The 22,408-nt window shown below is 40.3% G+C and overlaps 1 protein-coding gene across 2 annotated transcripts in view; it reads right to left on the bottom strand.

Annotated features, from left to right (window-relative positions):
• The window catches only part of LOC117242530 (basement membrane-specific heparan sulfate proteoglycan core protein-like), a 187,992-nt gene that overhangs the window by 5,536 nt on the left and 160,048 nt on the right, over positions 1-22,408 (bottom strand). Inside the window, exons 20-50 of one of the 2 annotated variants that reach the window (XM_033509291.1) lie at positions 18,580-18,687; positions 17,914-18,051; positions 16,598-16,804; positions 15,204-15,308; positions 14,391-14,528; positions 14,261-14,320; positions 14,099-14,113; positions 13,390-13,617; positions 12,969-13,106; positions 12,525-12,773; positions 11,288-12,173; positions 10,844-10,968; positions 10,579-10,759; positions 10,041-10,251; positions 9,654-9,794; positions 7,761-9,570; positions 7,337-7,633; positions 6,748-6,887; positions 6,497-6,677; positions 6,374-6,403; positions 5,807-6,067; positions 5,061-5,600; positions 4,412-4,826; positions 3,745-3,892; positions 3,255-3,531; positions 2,669-2,929; positions 2,052-2,318; positions 1,569-1,757; positions 821-1,090; positions 460-611; positions 67-374 (exon numbers count right to left, since the gene is read on the bottom strand). In XM_033509291.1, the coding sequence (XP_033365182.1) occupies positions 67-374; positions 460-611; positions 821-1,090; positions 1,569-1,757; positions 2,052-2,318; positions 2,669-2,929; positions 3,255-3,531; positions 3,745-3,892; positions 4,412-4,826; positions 5,061-5,600; positions 5,807-6,067; positions 6,374-6,403; positions 6,497-6,677; positions 6,748-6,887; positions 7,337-7,633; positions 7,761-9,570; positions 9,654-9,794; positions 10,041-10,251; positions 10,579-10,759; positions 10,844-10,968; positions 11,288-12,173; positions 12,525-12,773; positions 12,969-13,106; positions 13,390-13,617; positions 14,099-14,113; positions 14,261-14,320; positions 14,391-14,528; positions 15,204-15,308; positions 16,598-16,804; positions 17,914-18,051; positions 18,580-18,687 (8,476 nt within the window). The remainder of the gene's footprint in view (positions 1-66; positions 375-459; positions 612-820; positions 1,091-1,568; positions 1,758-2,051; positions 2,319-2,668; positions 2,930-3,254; positions 3,532-3,744; positions 3,893-4,411; positions 4,827-5,060; positions 5,601-5,806; positions 6,068-6,373; positions 6,404-6,496; positions 6,678-6,747; positions 6,888-7,336; positions 7,634-7,760; positions 9,571-9,653; positions 9,795-10,040; positions 10,252-10,578; positions 10,760-10,843; positions 10,969-11,287; positions 12,174-12,524; positions 12,774-12,968; positions 13,107-13,389; positions 13,618-14,098; positions 14,114-14,260; positions 14,321-14,390; positions 14,529-15,203; positions 15,309-16,597; positions 16,805-17,913; positions 18,052-18,579; positions 18,688-22,408) is intronic. The other variant, XM_033509292.1, reaches the window with a different exon arrangement.

The raw sequence follows: 22,408 nt of genomic DNA, 5'->3' as shown, positions 1-22,408 counted from the left end.
TATTGCATTTTAATTGCATATTAGTGATATATTCAAGTTATTTTTAAGTTAGTTATTGATAATTACCTAAATTGTGGGTAGCCTCTAACCAGTGACAACATAATAAAGTCTCCATTTCCACGGTTGGATTCATCATTGTACAGGATTATACCATCATAGCTCTGTGGTTTGAATGAGATCTCTATGTTGAATTTCAGATATGAGTCAGCTAGTGGAGGTAAAGCGATGAAACTTTGAGGTGCCTGACTGAAGTATGGAACTACTCCAGTTACGACAAGCATAGTCGGTATTTCTATATTTTCATGGTCGTTGTTCACAGTGCAGATGTACGTGCCTGCATCCTCTGCCTTGACGTTGGTTAGCTTCAATTTGCTCTAAGAAGGAAAAAGATAATACATGGAGTCAGAATGTCTTCTGCTATAGTTTTTAATTATGATTTTTATATTATGATTATCATACCTCAAACACTTGAGCGTCAGGTTGCAAAATACCTCCTAGTTTGCTCCAAGAGAATGTCAGTGGTGGATCGATGCTAGGACGACAATCCATTTCTAGACTGGAGCCATAAGGAGCAAGCTTGGTTTCAATTGCTGGAGCATCGTTGTTTCCACCTAATAAAAGAATCCTCAATTGAAGATGTATATTTTTGGAGCTTTGAACTTATTGTATACTTACATTGAAGCATAATTTTGTAAGCATAAGTATAAAATAAAGACTTTATTAGTTTACTATATTACTTGGATGATCAATAAATAAAGTATAAAGATTAGGATACTGGGAAATAAATAGAATAATAGAATAATCAAGTATGAAACTTTACCATGGACAACAAGATTGAAGTCCTGCTCGAAGGTACCATCAGGAGTGTCTGCAGTGCATCTGTACAGTCCACTGTCACTGACAGTCACGTTAGACAATCTTAAAGTGTTTCCATGCACTTGAGCATTTTGTGGCAGACTAGAATGGTTAGGTCTGGACCAGTAGTAACGTGGATTATGAGTTCCAGAGCATGCACAACGTATGTCAATGTTATCCCCAATGTTCACTGGATCCTGAGAGACTTCCACACTGACAGCAGGTATTGTAGTAGCTAAAATATAAACAATAGAGTTAGCAGAATGCATTGAAAGTTATTTTTAAAACGTATGAACGTGAAGCCCTTTCCATTACTGCTTCCTATGACATTGAGTTTAGGATAAATCTAAAATGACAATGGATATCATTTGGATCAGGAGCAGGCTATTCTACAGAATAACGAACACATGTGGAAGATATTAAATAACCTTGCTAAGATGTTAATATCCTTTTCTATGATCATTGTGCAAAGTTTCTAATTCTCTCAACCTTTAGTACCATGAACACAACGATACAAAGTGTAAGGTAGTGACAGGATGAAGATCTATTTCGCAGTCAGACTGTGTTCCTGATTTTTTTCTATTAGGGTAGAAATAGTTTGAGAGGAACAGTAAGAAAATGTTAATCTTGTTCAACAAAAGAAGGAGAAAAGCATTAACTGTCCAATAGACATCACAAATCGGGAACACATAATTTGTTGAAACAAAACAAACCGCCTAGTTGTTGAAGATAGTGGGGAATCCACCGTTTGTTGTTGAAGTAGTAGCGGTTATCAGGATAGAAGATAGCATTCACATTGCAATAGTAATCCAACAGAAAGCATCCTTGAACGCTGCAGACGCAACTGCTTTCCCTGCACTGCATTGGGTTCACACGCGTGCAATCCGTACGCAAATTAAGTACTAATAAACAATACCGCGACAACCATAAATAAAAACTGTGTCCATCGAATCTGTATCATGACTTGCTGATGATTAATTTTGCTCAAATTGAACTGAATTGGATTCAATCCAAAATGATTCATGCTCAGGAACAATTTAGTACAATCAGGTACAATACATACCCTTCTAGTCATAGTTTTTTGGTCGTATGTTGTCTAATTATATTACTTGATTTGTATCGAGAAAAATGAAAAGTATGAAAGTGAAGGAAGAACACCATGCATGATGTGATAGAAACCATGGGTTTCAACTTACGTGAGACATTTAAATTAACATAATCACTGGAAACCCCATGAGAGGTTTGGGTCTGGCAGATGTACCTTCCACTGTCTTCCAGTCTTACTCTAGGTAGATCCAAATAATCGTCTTTGATTCTAGCATTAGGTGGCAATGGCAGTCCTTCCCTGGACCAGTGTATTGTAGCTCTATCGCTGACCATGCATCGTAAACGCACAGGTTGTCCCACATATGTAACCATGTCTCTTTCGAGATGTCTGACTTCTGTGTTCTCGTAAGGATTTTCTGAAATATATGGATTATAGCAGGATTACGTTTCATTTTATAGCTATATATTAGAGCTCCATTTATCTGAACTCAGTGGAAGTGTTTATTAGTGTTTGATTACAAGGCTGCGTTTTCCAGAAGGTGCATTAAGCGCAAACTGGGATCTCACTCTTGTGGGACCAAATTTTACGACTTAACTTTAAAACCTATAACTATATTATGTTATATAAAAGTATAAATGCGGCCCTGTTTGATTGCATAAACTCCTCTTATATGCTCACTGGCTAAGTCATTGTCCCAAAAATGAAGTCTGATGAATGGAGTTTTATTATAGAACTATTAGAATCAGAGTCTATGGTATTACGTACGATTCACTAGAACTTCAGCAACAGCTTCAGCGGTTCCTGCTTCATTGGTAGCTTTACAAACATATTTTCCCGCGTCAGAATAAGTGATTCCATGGAACTGGAGAAGTCCACGATGGTGTGTCACCGAATGAGGTAAGCTACGCCCTATGGCATCCCATTCTATGTTCATTGGTTCGTCACCAGTGGTACGACATTCGATTGATGGATTTTCTCCGGATCGGACTGTTTGTCTTGGTGGGATTAACACAATCCTTGGTGGGGCTGCAACAATATATAAACAAATAATTTTCAATTCTGTGATTGTTCAACTCGCACATAAGGCATTGTAAACAAAAGTGGACTAAACTTAATTAATCATAATATCTCGATTTAATTTAGTTTAATTTTTTTAATTTAATTTAATGAATTCTCCTACTTTTGTATGATTAATTATGTCACATAAAATAATGAGATTAATTGTTGCGTTAAGTACTTTATATTCATGTCTATGGTAAACAAAGAATTATTCAATTTGCTGAATACTTGACTTAGCCCACTTCTGTTCTCATATTATGTAAGCAAGACAAAGCTCGATCGAAGATCTTACATAATACTTCAAGGACAGATGTGGCTCTGAAGAGAACATTTCCAGTTAGGTCTCTCCCAGTGCAAACGTACTCTCCTGCGGCGCTTTTATCCACGACAGGGATGATCAGTACACCATTGTCAACGGAATTACCAGCTGGCAGTGGTCTATCGTCCGCCCTTCTCCAATCCAGATAAATTCTGTGTCCATCGGAATCTTGCACATGGCAACGCATTTCCACCTTGCCGCCATCGGGGATCCTGAGGTAGTCCGTTCGTATAGCGTTATCATTTCCGTCCTACAACGAATATTTCAATGTTTTATTAATACTCATCATATTCTTAAGCTATGGTTACAGCAGATACGTGTTTTGACGAATGAACGATATCAAGTGGTTAGTGTTTAGATATTTTTGTGAGCTATTGTAAAAATACCACAACAAGGAACACGTACAATTACAGGACAATTATAGGAACACGTACAATTACAGGACAATTATAAGAACACGTACATTTATATCCTCTACTCTGATATAGACTCGTTCCTCAGTAGTTCCTACTCTGCTACTTGCATGGCAGATGTATGAACCTTCGTCACTCGAAGAAGCGGAGTGTATTTCATAAACGGCCTGATGAGGGGCTGCCAATTCATTGGTTGTACTATTGCAGAAAAATCCAGCGGTTACCTCTGGCTTTTACTTTCCACTATTATTATTAGACTGCGAGTATTTATGCAAATTCATATTTTCATGAATGCAACTAAGAGAGTATGCTGTAGTTTCATCTATAAAATATTATACCTAGTACTGTTTTTTGGACTTTTACTTCATGTTTACCTCATATAGTATGTCAGAAAAGTAATGAGATTGATGTCGTTTCTCGGGAACTGGTAATTTTATGGTGTTGTATAGTTTCTCAAGAATATTTTAGAGGGAACAAAGTTCATTTGTACTTGAGGTATTTGCAGATATATATTTTCAGAGTATCAGTCCGATTACTTTCCTCACACACTCTGTAACGGAATACATAATAAGCATAATGCTTTTTAGAATTCTTGGTAGATAAAATCATTTTCTATCAAGGTTCTTATAACTTTCTACCTTTTTAATTATGTTCTGATGAAGTTGCATAAAAATCAGCAGTCTAATTATAAGATCTTCCTTTTAAAAAGTAACTTACAGTGATACTACGTTCGGATGTCTGCTCCAAGTAACTGAAGGTTCCGGAAATCCATTTGCGCTGCATAGTAGTCGTACCCTATCCCCAGGTCTCACGTGCAGCATTCCAGATTGGGGCGATATACTGATGACAGGCATGGATTGAACTTCTATGTATACCATGGCTGAATTCGTTCCGGCGGGATTGATAGCGGTACAGACGTACGACCCACCATCGCTGGCTGTGATGTTGGTTAGTCTCAGAACACCACCAGGAAGTTGTTTAATATTATGGGGCAACGGTCGACCAGATTCGTGAGACCAATGTAACTCTGGCATGGGGATTCCAGTTGCTCGACATTGGAGATCCGTGGACCCATCCAGAGTAACTGGGGGGACATTCTTGGGATAGATCTCTACCAATGGAGGTTCCCTGCCTGTTTAAACAAGCCCAATTAGTGAAATAAAAGTTATTCTTAAACGATTCTTAAGCTTGTGTGTGAATAGATTATACAATTAGTAAATTTTAATTTTAATTCTAATATATTCATCTACGAGACAAAGATCATTATACAAAGATATATACATACAAAAATTTACTAAAGCAGTGATACGTGGTTCGATTACTGGACAATTTTGTGTAAGGAACAGAAAATTTAATATTTACTCACGTTCGACCTCGATCATGGCGCTAGCTTCGTGAGTTCCACTTGGTCCAGTAACTCGACACACGTATATACCCCTGTCAGCAATTTGGATGTCGACAATTCTCAAAGTGTCTCCTACTTGTCGTACATTAGAGCTTAGCGGTTGAAGATACTTGCTCCACGTCAAATGTTCACCGGGTTCTCTGCTTGTTAGACACCTTATTTCAGCTATGTTGCCTTGAGGAACGGTCTGTTTCTCAGGCGTCACCCTGACAAACGGCGCTGGTGTTCTAGATGTTACTGTTATGTTGATAGTGCTGTTAGTCATCCCTATGTAGCTGGTCGACGTACAGACGTAGATACCGGAGTCATAAGGGGTAGGATTTACAATTGTTAAGACACCATCACGTTGGCTGGCTGTGTGAGGTAGTGGGTTTCTTTCTCTAGACCAGGTAAGATTCGTTATTAAAGATGTCACGCACGTTATCACGATCGTTTCTCCAGGTTGGCCGAACCATTGTGACGGGGTGATGGTTGGTGGTATTATGGGTTGAGTGGATTTTCCTATAGACAAAATGATCATCTTGTAGGGACTATTTTCTGTATAGCATAATATTAAAACTGTCAATGAAAGTGTATTTGCTAACTTCTGTTAATTTCCTAATTTTAATATCATTCTACAATTAAAGATTGTTAGATGCAAAAACACAAATCTCTTGAAAACATCTTACAAGGTAACGACACAAGGATGGAATGACAGTCAACGGTACCTTCAACATGAAGAATGACAGTTCTCTCGTCCACGCCAACGTTATTCCTTGCCACGCATTTATATTCGGCGGCATCGTACCTCGAAGCAGATCTAAGGAGCAAAATTCCATTGTTGACCACTACACCCGGGCTCATGGGACCATAGACACGAATCCATTCGACTCGTGGCGGGGGATTCCCAGTTGCCTCGCACCGGAATTCCGCTGGTTCTCCTTCCATTACTTGTAAAGATGATGGCTCGACGATAACTCTTGGTGGAACTAAATTTGAGTGTTTAAATAGGAAAATAAAATTATCCAAATGAAATCAAGATAATTAATGTATTGTGTTAATGTCGTTCTGATTAATTGACTGTTGCTTTATCTGGCATCTTCTCACTTTTCAAAATGTGGAATATTGGAAGTTGTATCATTATTTTACTTATTATGTATCATCTGCCAAATTAAACCTAAGTATAGACGCAGATAGGACATTTTATTGTAGCATTATATGTTGCTGTGGCATGTTGTAGCATTGTATGTGCAGCTAAGTTATTACTACTGGTATCTAAGCTAAGATTCGTGTACCTGGGATGTCCAGCAAACTTCGCGGGAAAGCTGCGTCCGGATGAATTATACGATACTCAATAATATTAATAAAATATGTACGAAGGTGAATATTTCTTAGTAGTCAAATTCTCTTTATGTTACCTCCAACAGTGAGAGTGACGTTCTTGTAACCAATATGTACTCCATCGCTGATTTGACAAATGTAAATGCCGCTATCAGACACTTTCAAGTCTCGAATGATCAATAAGCCACGCTTGTCGTCTATGCTTCTTCCTATTGGTAATTCGTCACCTTCTTTTTCCCATCTGATGTGCAAAGATCCCTGTATTCCAAGAAATATTTAATACATCCACCGTACATATCTTTCCAAATGATTTATTTATTTTTCTTACATTGTCCGTTCTTTCAAAGCAATGGTACCTAACAGTACCTCCAGCTTCAACGATCTGGAACTCGGGTTCTCTGATATAAACCACAATCTTTGGTGGATTTAAGGGTGGACGACTTGTCGTGGTGGTCGATATTGTGCCTTCTGTAAGAAATACCATAAAAGTTAAAAGAAGCATGTCTTTGGAATCATATAACATAAAAACATATAAATGAAAATAATGAAGAAGGACTTAATTGTCCAAATCCGACATTTTACACTCAGTTTGATACAAGAAGCCCATTAACCAAGGTGTGATCAGACCAACAAATCAAAGTGGTCAAAAAGTTAGAAGATCTATGAAATAGTCAGTAGTGAACATATGTGATCCATAGGTTTGACTAAAGGTGTGATCAGACCAACAATCAAAGTGGTCAAAAAGTTAGAAGATCTATGAAATAGTCAGTAGTGAACATATGTGATCCATAGGTGTGACCAAAGGAAACAATCATATCCAATAATGAACTAAACTAAAACACGAATGAAGATGAAACCATGATGTTCCACCCTTCCAGGGACAAACACGAATATTCCTTTAATTTGGCTCATCAAACCTGGCGTGACCGTCGTTATAACTTTGATCAGTTCCGTTCCATGATCGTCCACGATGCAGCATATTACATTGAAAGGATTCTGCTGGACGTAAACGTACCAGCTCCTCCACGATCCATTAGTAGTTCTTTCAATGGGCCCTGGTGGCATGCTGGACGAAGTTAGTGGCCAGCCGTCGCACGGAGTCATTGAGAAATAGATATAAAATGGGTGTGGGGACTTGTAACTGCACGTGAACAGAACCCACGAATTTGCCTTTAACACGCTCGTCACTGGCGTTAGACTTACCATCAGCCCATCTAACCGATCCAAAATATTTCATTTAATATCTTCCTCATCCTAAATTGCTTTAGAGAATTTTCTTGAACCCTGACAAGCTTCCAATAAATCTAACAATAAGTACTTCGAAGTTCCTTTCATACGTACCAGTGTATTGACAATACTGGCCCACAAATCCTGGCTTGCAGTGACACTTCACGTGGCCGGTGTGCGTCATCTCGCAGCTTTCCTCGTTGTTGTTGCAAGGACATAGGATGCAGGAGCCCAGGTAGCTGACGGATCGGTCGCTAGTGTCTCTGTAGTAACCTGTTGCGCAAGACTCGCAGGATGTTCCAACGTATCCGGTCGGGCAGCGACAAACTTCCACTTGGACAGCTCTTCTGTTGCCAGTTGGGTGCTCCACGGCTGTGTCCAGGCTTATGTCGCTAATGTAGGTGGCTCTCATTCCTTCGCTGTGGGTTGCACGAACCAAAATCGCCTCCAAGTTAGAGAGTACAGTCATCAGATCGGTCCTGGAGCTGACTCGAGGCCCCTCGGTGGTCAAACGCTTCCACTCTGATTCCCTGAATGGCACCGAGTAAGTCAATGGAACGTCAGGCTGGATGTCAATAGGATTCGTCCAGAACAACGTGATCCCATTTCCAATCAAGATAATATCTTGATCCTTGTAACTCTGAGCCCCAGGAATGGCAGTGATATGTTGAGTCAAAGTCAGACTTCCTCCGTAGCTTTTAACCTTGTTGCCAGTGAAAATGGGCGGCAGGGACCACAACAAGCTGCGTCGTCTGCTATCCGGATAACGATACCCTATTTCGTTCGTAGCCAAGTTCAATTCGAAATCACGGTGGTCGATGATTTCCTGTCTCGTCGAATCGGTTAGAGTAAATCCGTGTTGGTTGTCGTATACCCACATGGGAATCTGCTGAACGTATAAGGAACTCTCGTGACATTGATCGGTCAGTCCACTGCAGTAACACTCGCTACACCCATCCGGATTTTCTGCGGACAGTCCAAATGTAGCTGGACGACATCTGTTACACTGCCGTCCCTCGACGTTTCTTTTACAATCGCATCTATCACCAATGTACAAGCTGCTGCGCGAACCCATTTCGTTGCAATCAGTATGGTTTACCTCGCGACCTGTGCAATCGTAAGGAGTTCCTCGAGTCGCGTCACCCGTGTATCCTGATTCACAGAACTCGCACAAGTCGCCAGTGGTATGGTGAGCACAGTTCTCGCATACTCCCGTGTCAGGATTACATTGGTTGGAATGACCATTGCAGTAGCAAGGCTCGCACGTACCCAGATAGAGACCTTCGCCACCTCTAGTGTATCCAACATCGCAGTCCTCGCAAGATAGTCCCTTGTAACCCACTGGACAAGAACATTCCTCCACCTCTACGGCTCTTGCTCGACCTGTGTTGTACTTTTCAGCTGTATCCAGGGATACCAACGACAAAGCAGCCTCGTCGGTGTGGGTGGTATATGTGGCTTTAATCCTAATCGCGCGAATGTCAGCCAGGGCCATTAGCAAGTGTTCTCTGTCAGCCTGTGTTCCATCGTTGCGTTGCCAATATTGTTCTAACAGAGGTACGACGAAAGTCTGGGGAGTATTTGGCTCGGGAGACTCTTTGGAGAAGTACAGCAAGTTGATATCGTTGGCGCTGATCAACTCGACGTCAGCAGCGTTGTTTTTCGAGCTTTGACCACCTGGAGACGGAACATAGCGAACAGTATACTTGAGGTTGCCACCATAGGAGGTAACTTGATCGCCTAGGAAAATGCTAGGCAGCTGCCAGTAGTAAACATCGTTGTTCCCACGGTTAGGGAATTCGTTGTAGATGATTTCGCGGCTGACTGTGTCCAAACGAATACCGTCTGTGATTGGTAGACTATCTGGTGTTCTAGACTCGATGAGAGAGAAGTCCCTGACAGAATTGGTAAATGAAACTCGAATCTGTAAAACAGTATCGTCTCGTGACAATTCTGTAGGTAAAATTCTGTAGGATTTTCATTAACTGCAACGTAAAATATACTCACGTCGTTTCTGTACCAGTTGGAGGAGACGCATTTATCAGTAATGCCCATGCAAAAGCAGCTGATGCAGCCAAATTGATTTTTCGATGCCAAATTGAACGTGTTCGCCTTACATTGATTGCAAGTAAGACCCGTCACGTATTGCTGAAAACCAATACGTTAATACCATATGCATCAAAATCTATCCTTGAATCGTTCTAGTACTAATTCTCTTCATTTATCCCCCTGTACTTACTTTTAAACAGAGCAGAAATATTTCCGAATCAAACGACAGCATAAACAACATTGAGCACGTCATACAAACTTATTTTAACTTAAGTAAGCAAGTAATTTTTTACCCTTCACAAACGTATACTGGATTTCTAGACCAAGAAATTTAAAGTTTATTACCTTGCATCGGCACCTGCCGGTGTTAGGATCCGCGATCGTACTGAGACTACCATCAGGGTCACAAGAAGATTCGGGGACACACATGTCTCCTGGAATAAGAGGATTTCCTCGGTATCCAACGTTGCACTGTTCGCATCTACGACCTATGTATCCTGCTGGACAATCGCAGGTCGGCTGACCATCAGATCCAAGGTGACAAGTGCGTGCAAACCTGTTTCAGAGCAAGTTCAAGCAAATAGTTGTAACACAATTCTTTTAGACTTTAAGTTAATTAGTGATTGGACTGTGGATGTTTATACATTTATAAGAAATTATAAAATACGCCAAGTATATTACTTGTAAAATATTGAAAGTATTCAGAAATATCTAAAGTGAAGTGCTCATAAAATGTCCAAACTACCCTGACGTATGCCAAAATATTCAAAGTATAGTGTACTCATTAAGATATTTAGCGAACGAAACAAATCGGCTTAGCTTCCATTAGAAATATGTATGAATTTGCACGAATATTCGTAGTCTACTAATGGTATTGTCTTACTGATTGGATGGATTGGTGAGTGGACAGGGGCACATTTGGCAAGGAATATTCCTCGCAGGATCTCCATAATATCCCAAAGGGCAACCAGGAGGCGCGGCTAAGTAACATTGACCAAGCCAAGGACCAGATTCTCGTCTTTCGTATCCTGGAGCACATTGCTCGCACGACAGGCCACTGTATCCTATATAAATATTGTATTTCGTAATCATTCTGAACATAGATTCGGAAAGTCTGACCGGTCTCAGTGAATCGAATTAAAACTTACCTATAGGGCATTCACATTCTTCCACATAAGAGGCCGATCCGAGTCCAGTATTCCTTACATCAGCTGTGTCCATCACTATGTTAGTGAGCCGGATATCCAAGTACGGAGAATCGTCATACTGTACTCTAACAAATAATTCTTTTGTCAATTTCGATCTGTGAATTTGCTAATAACTAGACTGCGTAATTTTATGCATTTGTGGGAAATTTGAAAGTGCAAAAATGAACAGAATGCATATAACGTGTAATGATATAGAAAATATCCAAAATATATTCAGCAAAGCAATTGTCTACCTAGTATTATAATAGTATGAACTTGCATAAATATTTGCAGTACTGATAACTGGTACAAACAAATGATCCAAACGCTGGCCTTCAGTCACTGGAGAGGCACAACTCAACGTCTGGGTCATCGGTTTTGAATAGATCAAACTGGTTCGCATACTTGATCAAGATATTGTCCACGTTCTCCAGTGTCATCATGATATCTTCCCTGGTGGCAGGAACCTCAGCCCATCCTTGTTGCTTGTACCATTCGCCATCGAAGAACCTGACAGCCTCTTCGTTATCGTAACCCGTTATTATCTGCTTTCCTTTATGCAAGAGTCGATAATTATTTCCAATCAGAATAACCGACGGCGCGGTGTTTGGTATGCCGGTTCCATTATAGGTTACTCTGTACTTCAGATAACCACCGTAGGATTTCAACTGATTTCCGTGATAGTTCTCAGGCATGACGAAGTAAGCAACTTCCTGTTCCTCTCTTGAACCCAGTGGCAGTTGGTTTGCATCGTACAGCTGCACTCCATCTCGACCTATACCTCTCACAGCTTGCACTTGTCTGGTGATGTCGTTCAGAATTTGCAGATCCGGTTGAGTTTTCACGCTTACGATACTATGGCGGTCGAAAGGCGGTGGAATGTGATAAGTGAAGAGATTGGCGCTGCGACATTGGGTAGCGACTCCGAAACAGAAGCAGGAAATGCACTCGTCTGCGGTTCTAGCTTCAGAGTTAAACGTTCCCTTGGGACAGATCTCCGGTCCGGTCTTGTTCACGATCACGATGGCGTCGGGAATGGCAATTACGAAGCCAGCGCTGTTCAGTGCCTCGCAGGAGTAGGATCCTTGGTTTTCTGGTTGCATGTCAGGGCATGAGAGAGTTCCAGTTCCGTTTATCGATGTCATGTAGCATTTGGGAGGAACGTGGCCCCAGTTGAGACGCCAGCTGATCTCGGGAGTGGGTACGCCAATCGCTGTGCAGGTTATCATTAAAGTTGTTCCTTGAGACACGATGATCATCGGTGGAGGTGGTTTCACTATGTAAACTGGAGCTAAATAACACGAAAAAAGAAAAAAGCTATTGCTTAAATCAAATTCTTTACAGATTCAGAATAGCAGTGCTCACTTAAATTCCAACAGAACTATTTCGCCTTAATTCGAATATTCTACTGTTGCCTACTACTCAGTGTCTCGAGTTCAGCTTAACTAAAACTCACTGACAAAGACGATACATAGATATAGTGCGAGTAAATGAGAAATATTATGTCTCTCTCACGTTTGTTCTCATCACTTTTGTCGAGGAGCTCGGAAGTACATATATCGCGAGAATTACAATGTGCTTTCCCAACGAATTGAAATTTAAGCGGCTACTGTATCTAGTAAAAGAACAAAGAGACACGTACAGCATCCTACTTCGTCGCTACCGTCTATGCAGTCCCTCTCCAAGTCACAATGATAGCTTTTGGGTATACATTGATCGTGGCTGCCACAGGCAAACTCTGTGAAGCGACAGGGGGTGCCTGGTGCGTTTGGAGCACAGTCTTCTTCGTCGCTGCCGTCGGCGCAGTCCTTGTCACCGTCACAGCGCCACACTTTGCTCACACACTCTGTGTTGTTGCAGCGGAACTGATTTGGCTCGCAACCGTGCGGACCTATTCAATGTAATGAATTTTCTTATAGAACCTTGTATGAGTCAGACTATGAATCTTCATACATTTAAGCGAGATTCGAAGATGCAAATATGCAGAATGTCCATAAAATATTCATAAAATAGGTGAACCAAATCTTTATTTAATCGGGTTCTTGCATAAATATTCGCAGTCTGATGTCTACGAATGATGACTTACTGCAACGCATCTCGTCAGAACCATCGGTACAGTCCAGTCTGCCATTGCACACGTATGATTTGGGAATACATTCACCATTGCTGCAGGTGGCTTCGTCGTATTGGCATGCGTGGGGTTTGTTGGTTGGTGGCGGCTCGACTGTGCAGAGAACAGAAGTGATGAATCGAAATTACCCTTGTTGCGTTCTCTTTCAATTTTTCTTAAAAATTGCTTAAATTTGAAGATAGTACGAAAGAATAGTTCCTTGTTTCAATTCTGCCAATTTATTTAAACGCAATTCTTTTGTCTCGTTAAAAGAAGGGTAAGAATAGACGACACGAAGATCACAAGGCTGTGACAGAATTAAGAGGAACTTTCGGAAAAAAAGGCCTATAAAGCAATTGAAAACAGGAATAATTTTTTTGAATTTCAAAGCACGTACACTTTTCTACAGTGAGATACACGCTCACTTGCTGACCAGGTGTGGACGAAGGATAGCCAACAGCTTCGCAGATATACACCCCTGAATGTTCCAGTTGGATATTTGGTATTTCTAAGCGTCCATTGACATCTCGACTTCCAGGAGGCAGAGGCAGATTATTTCCTCGTAGCCAGCGCACTTTGGCTCGAAGAGCACCTTCGTCACGGCATTGGAATACGACCTCACGACCTAATTTATGAGATAACAATGTAATATCCGTAGAGACTCCTGCCTTTCGACGTTACGTGTTACTTGTCTTGTATTAATCGTAATGTTCCCATAAGAAGCTTATGTTATGAGAAGAATTTTTATTGTTTTTATTGTTTGGTGTGAGTAAAACGAAGAACATGTAATGATATGCGGTGTTGTTTGTGGAATTGTTCTTGGGAAACGCATTGTCAAAAATATATATTACGCTGTAAAGTAACTGTCTTTGTTCAGATATCCTCTTCGCATGCACGTTACTATGAAATACAAGTATCTGCTGTCAATTGTAAATTAAACAACACGAAACTCCTCGCAGACATAGACGATTCTGGTATTACAATTATGAATGAATAAAATGGTCCGCTTAGATGATCATTCACAATTTCAACGAGTCATTAATCACGCTCCATAAATAATAAAATTGCTTAGCATTACTTGCGATTGCTGTCCGTAAAAATCTTACCTTGCTTCGGCGGGTCTGGCCAAGGCAAGAAAAAGATAATCAAAAATTGTATTAATCTCTTATATAGTTAATTTGCTTAATTTATAATACGTACATTTCTACGTGTAATGCATAAAATACTGTGTAATAGAATTATTATTCTTTTGCCGCCACTAAACTTACTTTCTTTGATCAGTTGCTCGCTTGGATAAGTCTTCAAGTTGAGACGATGAGATTCTCCATCTAGAGGAAGCAGGTAGAAAATGATTATCATATCAAATAATACATATTAAACTTAGAATTAATCACATACAGCAATTTTCTTCGTCGGATCTGTCCCTGCATTCTGGCACCCCATTGCAGAGAGAGGACTGAGGTACACAATCTTTGTCTCTGGTGCACGCGACGTAGCCGTGTGGACAACTGCCAGGCATTAGGGAAACGATGTGATCTAATAAAAAATTCGCGCAAGAATATTAATGTAAAATACCTTCTATAATATTCTGGAAATGTTAATAATTGGGAAGAATATAAAAAGGTGTTGATACCAGAGAGATGGTACAGCATAAGACTTTACTAGAATGAGAACGGTATGGTATGATCGTAAATTTAACTCAGAAGAGACTATTTGTTAATGCAATCGTATCCAGGATCATAGTTTAGATTCGTTGAATCTTGGATCGCGAAAATGATTTTCAAATTAATATTCAAAGCAAGCCTATACGATATTAAATCGCTTATTAATTTATGCTCGATAGGAAATATGTTGCTAAAGTTTTGAAGAAAAGTCTTCCGAAGGAACGGTTAATAGCAGAAAATATTGCTCGGCTCCGAAAGGAACTTGAGGACTTAGCCTCTTCAACTTTACATTTTATATCTTGGCACTCGAGATGTATAAACTTTAGCTCATCGGTAATTTTACGACTGTACTATATTGTTTCCACCTAGTTTGCTCACTCCACTCACGATCTGTAGACGTAGACGATCGATTCGTGGCTATTTTTGGCCCATAAGGAACATACAGGAGCCCTATTTTTAAGACTGTGTCGAAGGAATATGGTAAACCGCACTTGCATTGCTCCCATTCTGGTCTCCTTTTTAGCCAGAAACAGCATGAAAACCTTACCACAATTTTCGTCAGATCCATCAGCACAGTCTATGAAATTGTTGCATTGTTGGTCAGCTCTGATGCAATCTCCATTCGCACACTGGAACTGGTCCCTGCCACAGCCTGCAAACACGTCGATGTATTGTAACTGATAGAATGAACAGCTTCGTCTTGAAAAAACGATCGTGTGATCGTGAAAAAGTTTGAACGAGGCACAAAGGATCTATTACTCTTTAAGTAACGGTCTAAAGAATGAAAAAGAGCATGGACCACCAACAGTACCTAAAAATGCTAAGAACAGACATAAAATGATCGGTATATGTACACGTGTACTGGCACGCACAGAAAAATAGCGAGAGAAATTCACTTTTAACTCCTCCACACTGATCGCCTGTGAGTTTAACATTTTACTTATCGGGCCAAACTTGAGGATAGATATTTTTGCAATTTACAGAGGAATGATAAAGTAGAAATGGAATGATATGCGAAATATCCCAATGGCAATTTTCCATTTCGATTTTCATCTCAATATCTCGATTTGAAGTTGGTAAATGGAAAAACAAATTAAATAATTAACTCGTGTTATCGTACGAGACCAGATTCAGAAGGATAAGGCTTCCACTGTACATTTTTCTGTGTATGCTCGTTAATAAATTACTACGAAACTAGAAACTGCTGCACTATTCTACAACACTCAGAACATAGTCTACGATCGATCACTTCAGGTAATATGTACCTTCTATCTCTAGCAAATCAAAAACTATGTCTCATGCTATAACAGGATCTACGCTAGGTTCGTACCAACAGGGATGTTCAACAGATTGTACCAGGCAACGGATGCACTAATAATTTACACAAGGATGCGTTGAACGTGTGACTGAGTTGAGTAGAATTCACTCAAGTCTCTACTCGAACAACCTACAAACTGCCTATTTGGCTGCTAACACAGACTGAAAGAAAATGCAGAGTCTAGAAAATCTGGGGCGTCCAGGGTTCCAATGAAATCCTTATTAGAATCAACTAAAAATCATTTATGTTAAAGCAGAAAAAAGAGCCGAGGCTTGACAGTTACAAATTAAATTATTTCTGTCAGCAATGTAGGCGATACACAATTTCTGGATAATCGATCGTATCTTTCCTTGGTCAAGGTTTCAAGAATCATCGTTATTTTTGTTTGCAATTGACCATTATTTTTGAGCATACAAAATGAATCCTTTGATCATAGATCGATCATAGCTTCGTTGTTTCATTTTCTTTAGAAGTGACTGATTAAATAAAAGTTGAAAAGTACGTGCTATTTGATCAAAGAAACTGACTGTAACACAACTGAATAGATAATGAAAAAATTGGAATGAAATGAATTTGAGGGGATTGGACGCCAGCAGATAATCAAGATCTGCCAGTGATCTAACCGAAGCAATACTGTTCGTCGGTAAAGTCGCGGCAATCGTAGAAATGGTCGCAGTGGTGAGTTTCAGGGATGCAAGTGCCATCAGCACAAACAAAATCATCCGGAGCACAACTCCTCGGAGTGCTCAGATTAGCTGGCGCCTGATAATCCGGATTGTAATCCTTGCTAGCCTGGTTCACGTGGGTTAGTCCCACCAGTGTGGTTCTACCTAGAAGTAACCGAAACTGAAACCACCTTGCACCTGGCTCTTCCTTTCTTTTAACTGTTTCTTAACCAATCGTCCATCTCTGTCTTGGAATTTTAATCCTGCAACTACTTACTATTGCGATTCCAGTCTTCTGCCTCTGAAGGAAGAGACAGTCATCGTCTGATCAACTATTTGCGATATTTTGCGTGTGATTTATAGGGCACCACAAACTGACAGTAGATCCTTTATGATTACACCAGTTAATACTACAGATAGCGAAATTTAGTTTGCTATAATTTGGTTCAGCTGGGTGTTTGATTTCCTGTCAGTCTGCTGTACAATTTGGGCCACTTGCGACTGAATTAGTGCACGTACAAACTCGGTGCGGCACAATTGGTTGCCTCTAGCAGGCGGTGGACACGGTGTCACGGCCAAATACTGCGTGTGCACCTGGTGCGTTGCGTGATCTACTGGATCAAGTGTGCAGAACCGAATAGAGCTTATGTACAGACAGTGGAAACGGCCACGACACGGTCAGACATCAGAAATCCTCGACAGACTCAATCGGACCTTAAGAAACGTGTTTCTGATTGTAAGATGTAATTTGTTCTTGCAACAGAAGTTCTCCTTGAACAGATTAAAGTATTTAAGTTCCTCCAACCATTTTCCAGAAATACTACAGCACACTTTTGCATACTTGAACTAATATTGCTGGCGCAATTTTGCAAATCAAGTTACCATTTACAAATTCCAAGCCATTCGATTATCTTTGAAACAATGAATTATAGACCTACAAAAAAGAAGTTCACAATTTATATCTTCTATCCCATCAATTGATTAATATTAATCGTTAAATTATTACGTAAGACGCAAATGAACTTTGATCAGAGAAACGAATTAAAGTCTCAAATCTGTCGATATGTTTCTCAAGGAACGAGTCAGTTTCGAGGATGTTCAAACGGGTCAGTGTAGGTCTTAGCTGGTCCCTGCAGCCTTTTCCACCCACTTTGGGTCAGACTACGTCTCCCTAAGCGACGTCTAGGACACGTTTCAGCCGGTGCACACGTGTTCCTGCCTAGTTCCTTCCCTTCAGCGTCCTAAGCTGTCTTACAGACATCTTGTGCACCTACCTTTATGACAGTTCGCCTCGTCGTCTTCGTGAGGGCAATCTGGGCGTCGATCGCAGACGGCGGATTGCGGAATACACGTTCCATCGCGACACGTGAACTCGTCAGCACGACATTCTGCTGGTGGTGTCACCACGTTGTCTGCAATTTGGAACATTTTTATCGTTATTACTTCTCGTGGATCGCTATGGATACTTATCTACGAGTCAGGAAGTTATGTTTATTTCATTTAGTTGGGATAGAAGCGTCGAGTATTCTGGAATTCTGCAGTCAAGGTCTCTTTGAGGTTTTCAGCACCGGGTTACTACGGATCAAGGATTCGTCAACTTCCAGACTGTTTCGAGGCTTTATCAGCTTCAGCAAACATTAGTTTGGAGCTTGGATAAGGAGAAGGTTACGATCTCCATTTGAGTTTGACGATTAGCAGAAACTGATGTTCCAAGAGAAGCTAAATTCTTTGAACTATTTAGGACTGGATTAGCGTATAATAATGTCTCTATAGAACTCGTTACTAGGAACCAGCCGTATTACAATTTCTGGAATTCTTTAAGGCTTCGTGGAGTTCGACAGAGTTCTCTCGCAAAGTCCTTAGGGTTCAGAGAGGGAGGCAGGATCTCCACGGTGCTTGGAACATGGGAAAAAGGCTTTGAAATGGTCTGAAATCCTTACTGCAGTCGCGCTCGTCGCTACCATCGTGGCAATCGATGTTGTTATCGCAGAAGAAGTTCTTGTTGATGCACACACCGTTGTCGCAGGGTCGCTCACCGTTGGGGCACTCTGAAAAGACAGGCGACAGTTAACGAGGGAAAGGGTAATTTTTCAAAAAATATTCAAAAGAAACTGTGAAAAAATATATGAGAAAAGAAAAGAAGTAGACAGTATGCTCGCTTTCCTAGAACCATAAAGACCCCCATAATGCCATATACATTATCCCAAGCAATTGGAAGAAAGAGAAACTCGACTGGACAGTTGGAACAGAGCAAAAATGTACATAGACAGGTTCCGATCGATTCTCCACGGTCCAGTGGCAGAATTCCATGAGAAAGTATGGTCGAATAAGCGGCCCATGGTAATTAACCGATCGATAGACTGTCCTAGTCGAGATACCAACAAAGATAAAACCGTCAAACAAACAGCGTGCACACTGCCGGCTGTCATGCGACGTTTTAAGGAGCGCACATGTACACTGATCCCCATAGCGGAACTCTCTATGGTGTCGTGATCGCGTTGACCGTCCGCGTTTACAAATAGTAATTTGTAGAATCGGTTGGAGTACCAATGGAACTTTACATTTGCTGTTTCTTCCTTTCTCTTTGCTCTTTTCTTAGGTCAGATCGGTTCTCGCATCCATTATGTGATATCACAGTTTGTTGAAGACTGAAGGAGGGAATTTAATTAATATGTTTGATTGGTAAACCCAAACGAAAATTACTTCCACGTCAATCTACTTTTCTAGCGATTAATTAATTTCCAATTAATTCTTGTAGATTTATAATTACTGTCAGTTTTAGGATCGAGCAATTCCTGAAACGAAGTATCCTCGTAAGATAATTTACGCAGATTTTCAGAAATTGAAATTCTCCAGAGTGAAACAGGAAGATGTCTTCCTGCTCTCAGTAATTTTCACGTCACTTTTCCAAATTTCCGATACTTACTGTATCAAAACCGATAATGAAATTCTCATAATCTCTTCATAATCTTCTCAACACGAAATACTCGATTCACAGTAAATTTGTCCTTTATTCACGCAGCTATAGAATTGATAATACTGTCAAAATTTAATGGATGATTCTGATCTATTAAAGCGAAACTCTGGAGAAAGAATATTTGGTGCGCGGCAATCTAATAATTTCATAGAAATCAAGTTCGCTGATTCAAAGTCGAACGACGTATCTTAGTGATTTCAACGGATGAGGATATCAGTAGTTTGTTACTCTTATCGATGCTGTCAATTTCGCGATTAATCATGCCAGAATCGATTCTGGTAACTGGTAAACGGGACCAAAGACTAGTTTCCATTGTTACTCCGTGGGATGTGCGTGTATTGGAAGAGTGGTAAGTAGGAAAATTCTACTATGCAGCACGATAACTCCGTGAACTACGTTCTCCCTAGGGAGCCAGAGTGTGTAACGTACTTTCCAAAAGCTACAGGAACGTTTAAACGTTATCAAACAGAAAGATCTAGGCAAAAGGCGATGCCTCATAAATCTAAGGCTATGGTGTACCATATAGTAAGTAAGAGACAGAGACAGAGAGAGAGAAAGAGAGAGAGAGAGAGAGAGATACAGAGAAATAGATAGAAAGGGGCACATACACTGGGATCGATCAAAAGTTTCCTTCTAACTCATTCTACGTTGCCAAGGAACTGAAAATTATAGAGACTTAATCGTAGAAAATTATTAAATTGTAGAAAATTCCGCTGAAACGAAGAATATTTCGCTATTAAACTTTTCCTCGACACCAGTGTGTACAGAAATATGAAAGTCTCATCCGGTTTGGCGACTTGTCGAATCCTAGGATCCTGTGTACGTGCGCTGTGCAAGACTCTTATAATCTAATATAGATCAGAATGGAAGAAAGATATATATATAGATAAATGTGAATATAAATATATATATATATGTATATGTATATACAATCAGAGAGTGGAAGAGGTATGTACATATCAAGGTCAGGCAACCTGTGCTGAAAGAGAAGACCAAAAAATAAAACAACCAGTGTGTAAAAAAGAAAAAAAGAGAGAGAGAGAGAGAGAGTGGCAAGAATGGAAAGAAAGTGAGAGACAGAGAGAAAATTCGAGCAACAGGATAGAGAATTGTTTGCATAAGAGCGTCCAATTGCATTTCCATAGTATCAATTAGAATAGGTCGGTGTATTAGAACGAGATTTAAGGGGGGTGGGGGTGGGGGTGGGTGTAGAGCTGAAACATACAAAGATACCGTAATTGTTAATTACACGAGACTACAGAAGGGCACGTGCTCATACAGTGAGAGAGAGCTAAATTACATGAAATGAAATTTTTCATATTATTCTCACATAGATACATTCAAAAGTTCTAATGAATATTATAAGGGAAAAAGATGGAATAATAACTGTTTCACTTTTAACAGGAGAACCAACGATTTCTGCTTAAAAAATATCATTCTGACGTTAAAGATTGGAATGGCTTCCTGTGGGATCCATTTAAGGGCCTTTTTCATATAGAATGTGAAATAATATGCAGGGTGAGTTAACGGGGCGATTGTTCATGGAAAAACGAGTCAAAAATGTACGATGCATTTTTTTCGCCCGAGTTTCTGTTTTCAAGAAAAACGACTTGAAAAGTCGGTCGCGAGTACGTGTTTTTAGCGTAGCTGACTCCAGTGGTTCTTAACCTGGATACATTTCAATATACCGGAGATAATTTACCACACAGTCTTCTACCGTTACAATCTACTCATTTGATTCTGCAATAATACGTACTTACAATTTTTTATTCGAAACTAATCACTCTTTTTACGTATCCTCAATCAAGCGTATGAATATTATTTAATGAAACAGATACATCTCAAGATTTGGTTGCCAATGGGAAGAATTAATTGCTAAAGGACTAGAAAGTTTAATTACGTTACATCAGCAAAGATCGTATTATGGAAAAAACGGAAAGAGAACCACTGGAGTACCGTAGAGCGCAACGCCTTTCAAGTTCAATTTCCCTCAAAACGAAGTTTCTTACGAGGAACCTCCATTGCATCTTTTCTTCTCATTTTTGCCCAAAGAATCGCCCTACATGAAAACCAAAACCCACCACTGCTAACAACCTACATAACCTAACTTTTTATCACAAAACTCAATCGTAAGTCTCTTAGATCCGTCGTTAATCGTTATTTATCTTTGAATGTGAAAAGCTTCCAGCATTGATATATCTCTATTCAGAGGGCAATTCGTAGATTCCATAGCTCCAATGGACAGTCTCATCCTCGATGACGAGGCCCCCTGGTCGCGGCGTCGCGATTCAAACCGAGGCGGCAGTCAACGTCCGACTCGAAACACGGTCGATAGGAACGCGGAAACGAGATTAACGGTTCTGCACGGCCAGACAAGAGCGAGCTGGCATTAGTTACAGCTTCTTAATTGCCGCCTTGAAGACCGACGCGCGACCAGGCAAAAGGTGGAGGGCTCTCCCCGCGATTCCCCGTACGCATCGATTTCTATTCGATGGCTTCTTCTCGTTTTTCACGCTCCGTCTTGTTTCCTCGAGCATCCATCAGATAAACCGGCACTCTCACTTCGATTTATTTCCTTGGAATCGTTCCTTGATCTCTTTCTACTTCGTTTATCTATAATTCTCTTCGGATAGTCTCGAGGAAGACACAAGAGAATTTGTTACAATTCGAGCTTCTTAGGTGTAAGCTGTGTTCTGAAGGAATTGCGTGTATCGTTCGACTTTTGAGAAAATTATAATAATTTTAATTTTAATTTCAGTTTTCACTCTGCGTGTCATTTGATTCCTAAAGTT

Source organism: Bombus vosnesenskii, unplaced genomic scaffold (assembly GCF_011952255.1).
Source record: "Bombus vosnesenskii isolate JDL3184/JDL3185 unplaced genomic scaffold, Bvos_JDL3184-5_v1.1 scf7180000016274, whole genome shotgun sequence".
NCBI lineage: Eukaryota > Metazoa > Arthropoda > Insecta > Hymenoptera > Apidae > Bombus > Bombus vosnesenskii.
The sequence above is the reverse complement of the archived record's forward strand: the minus strand, read 5'-3'. Positions and strand labels throughout refer to the sequence as shown.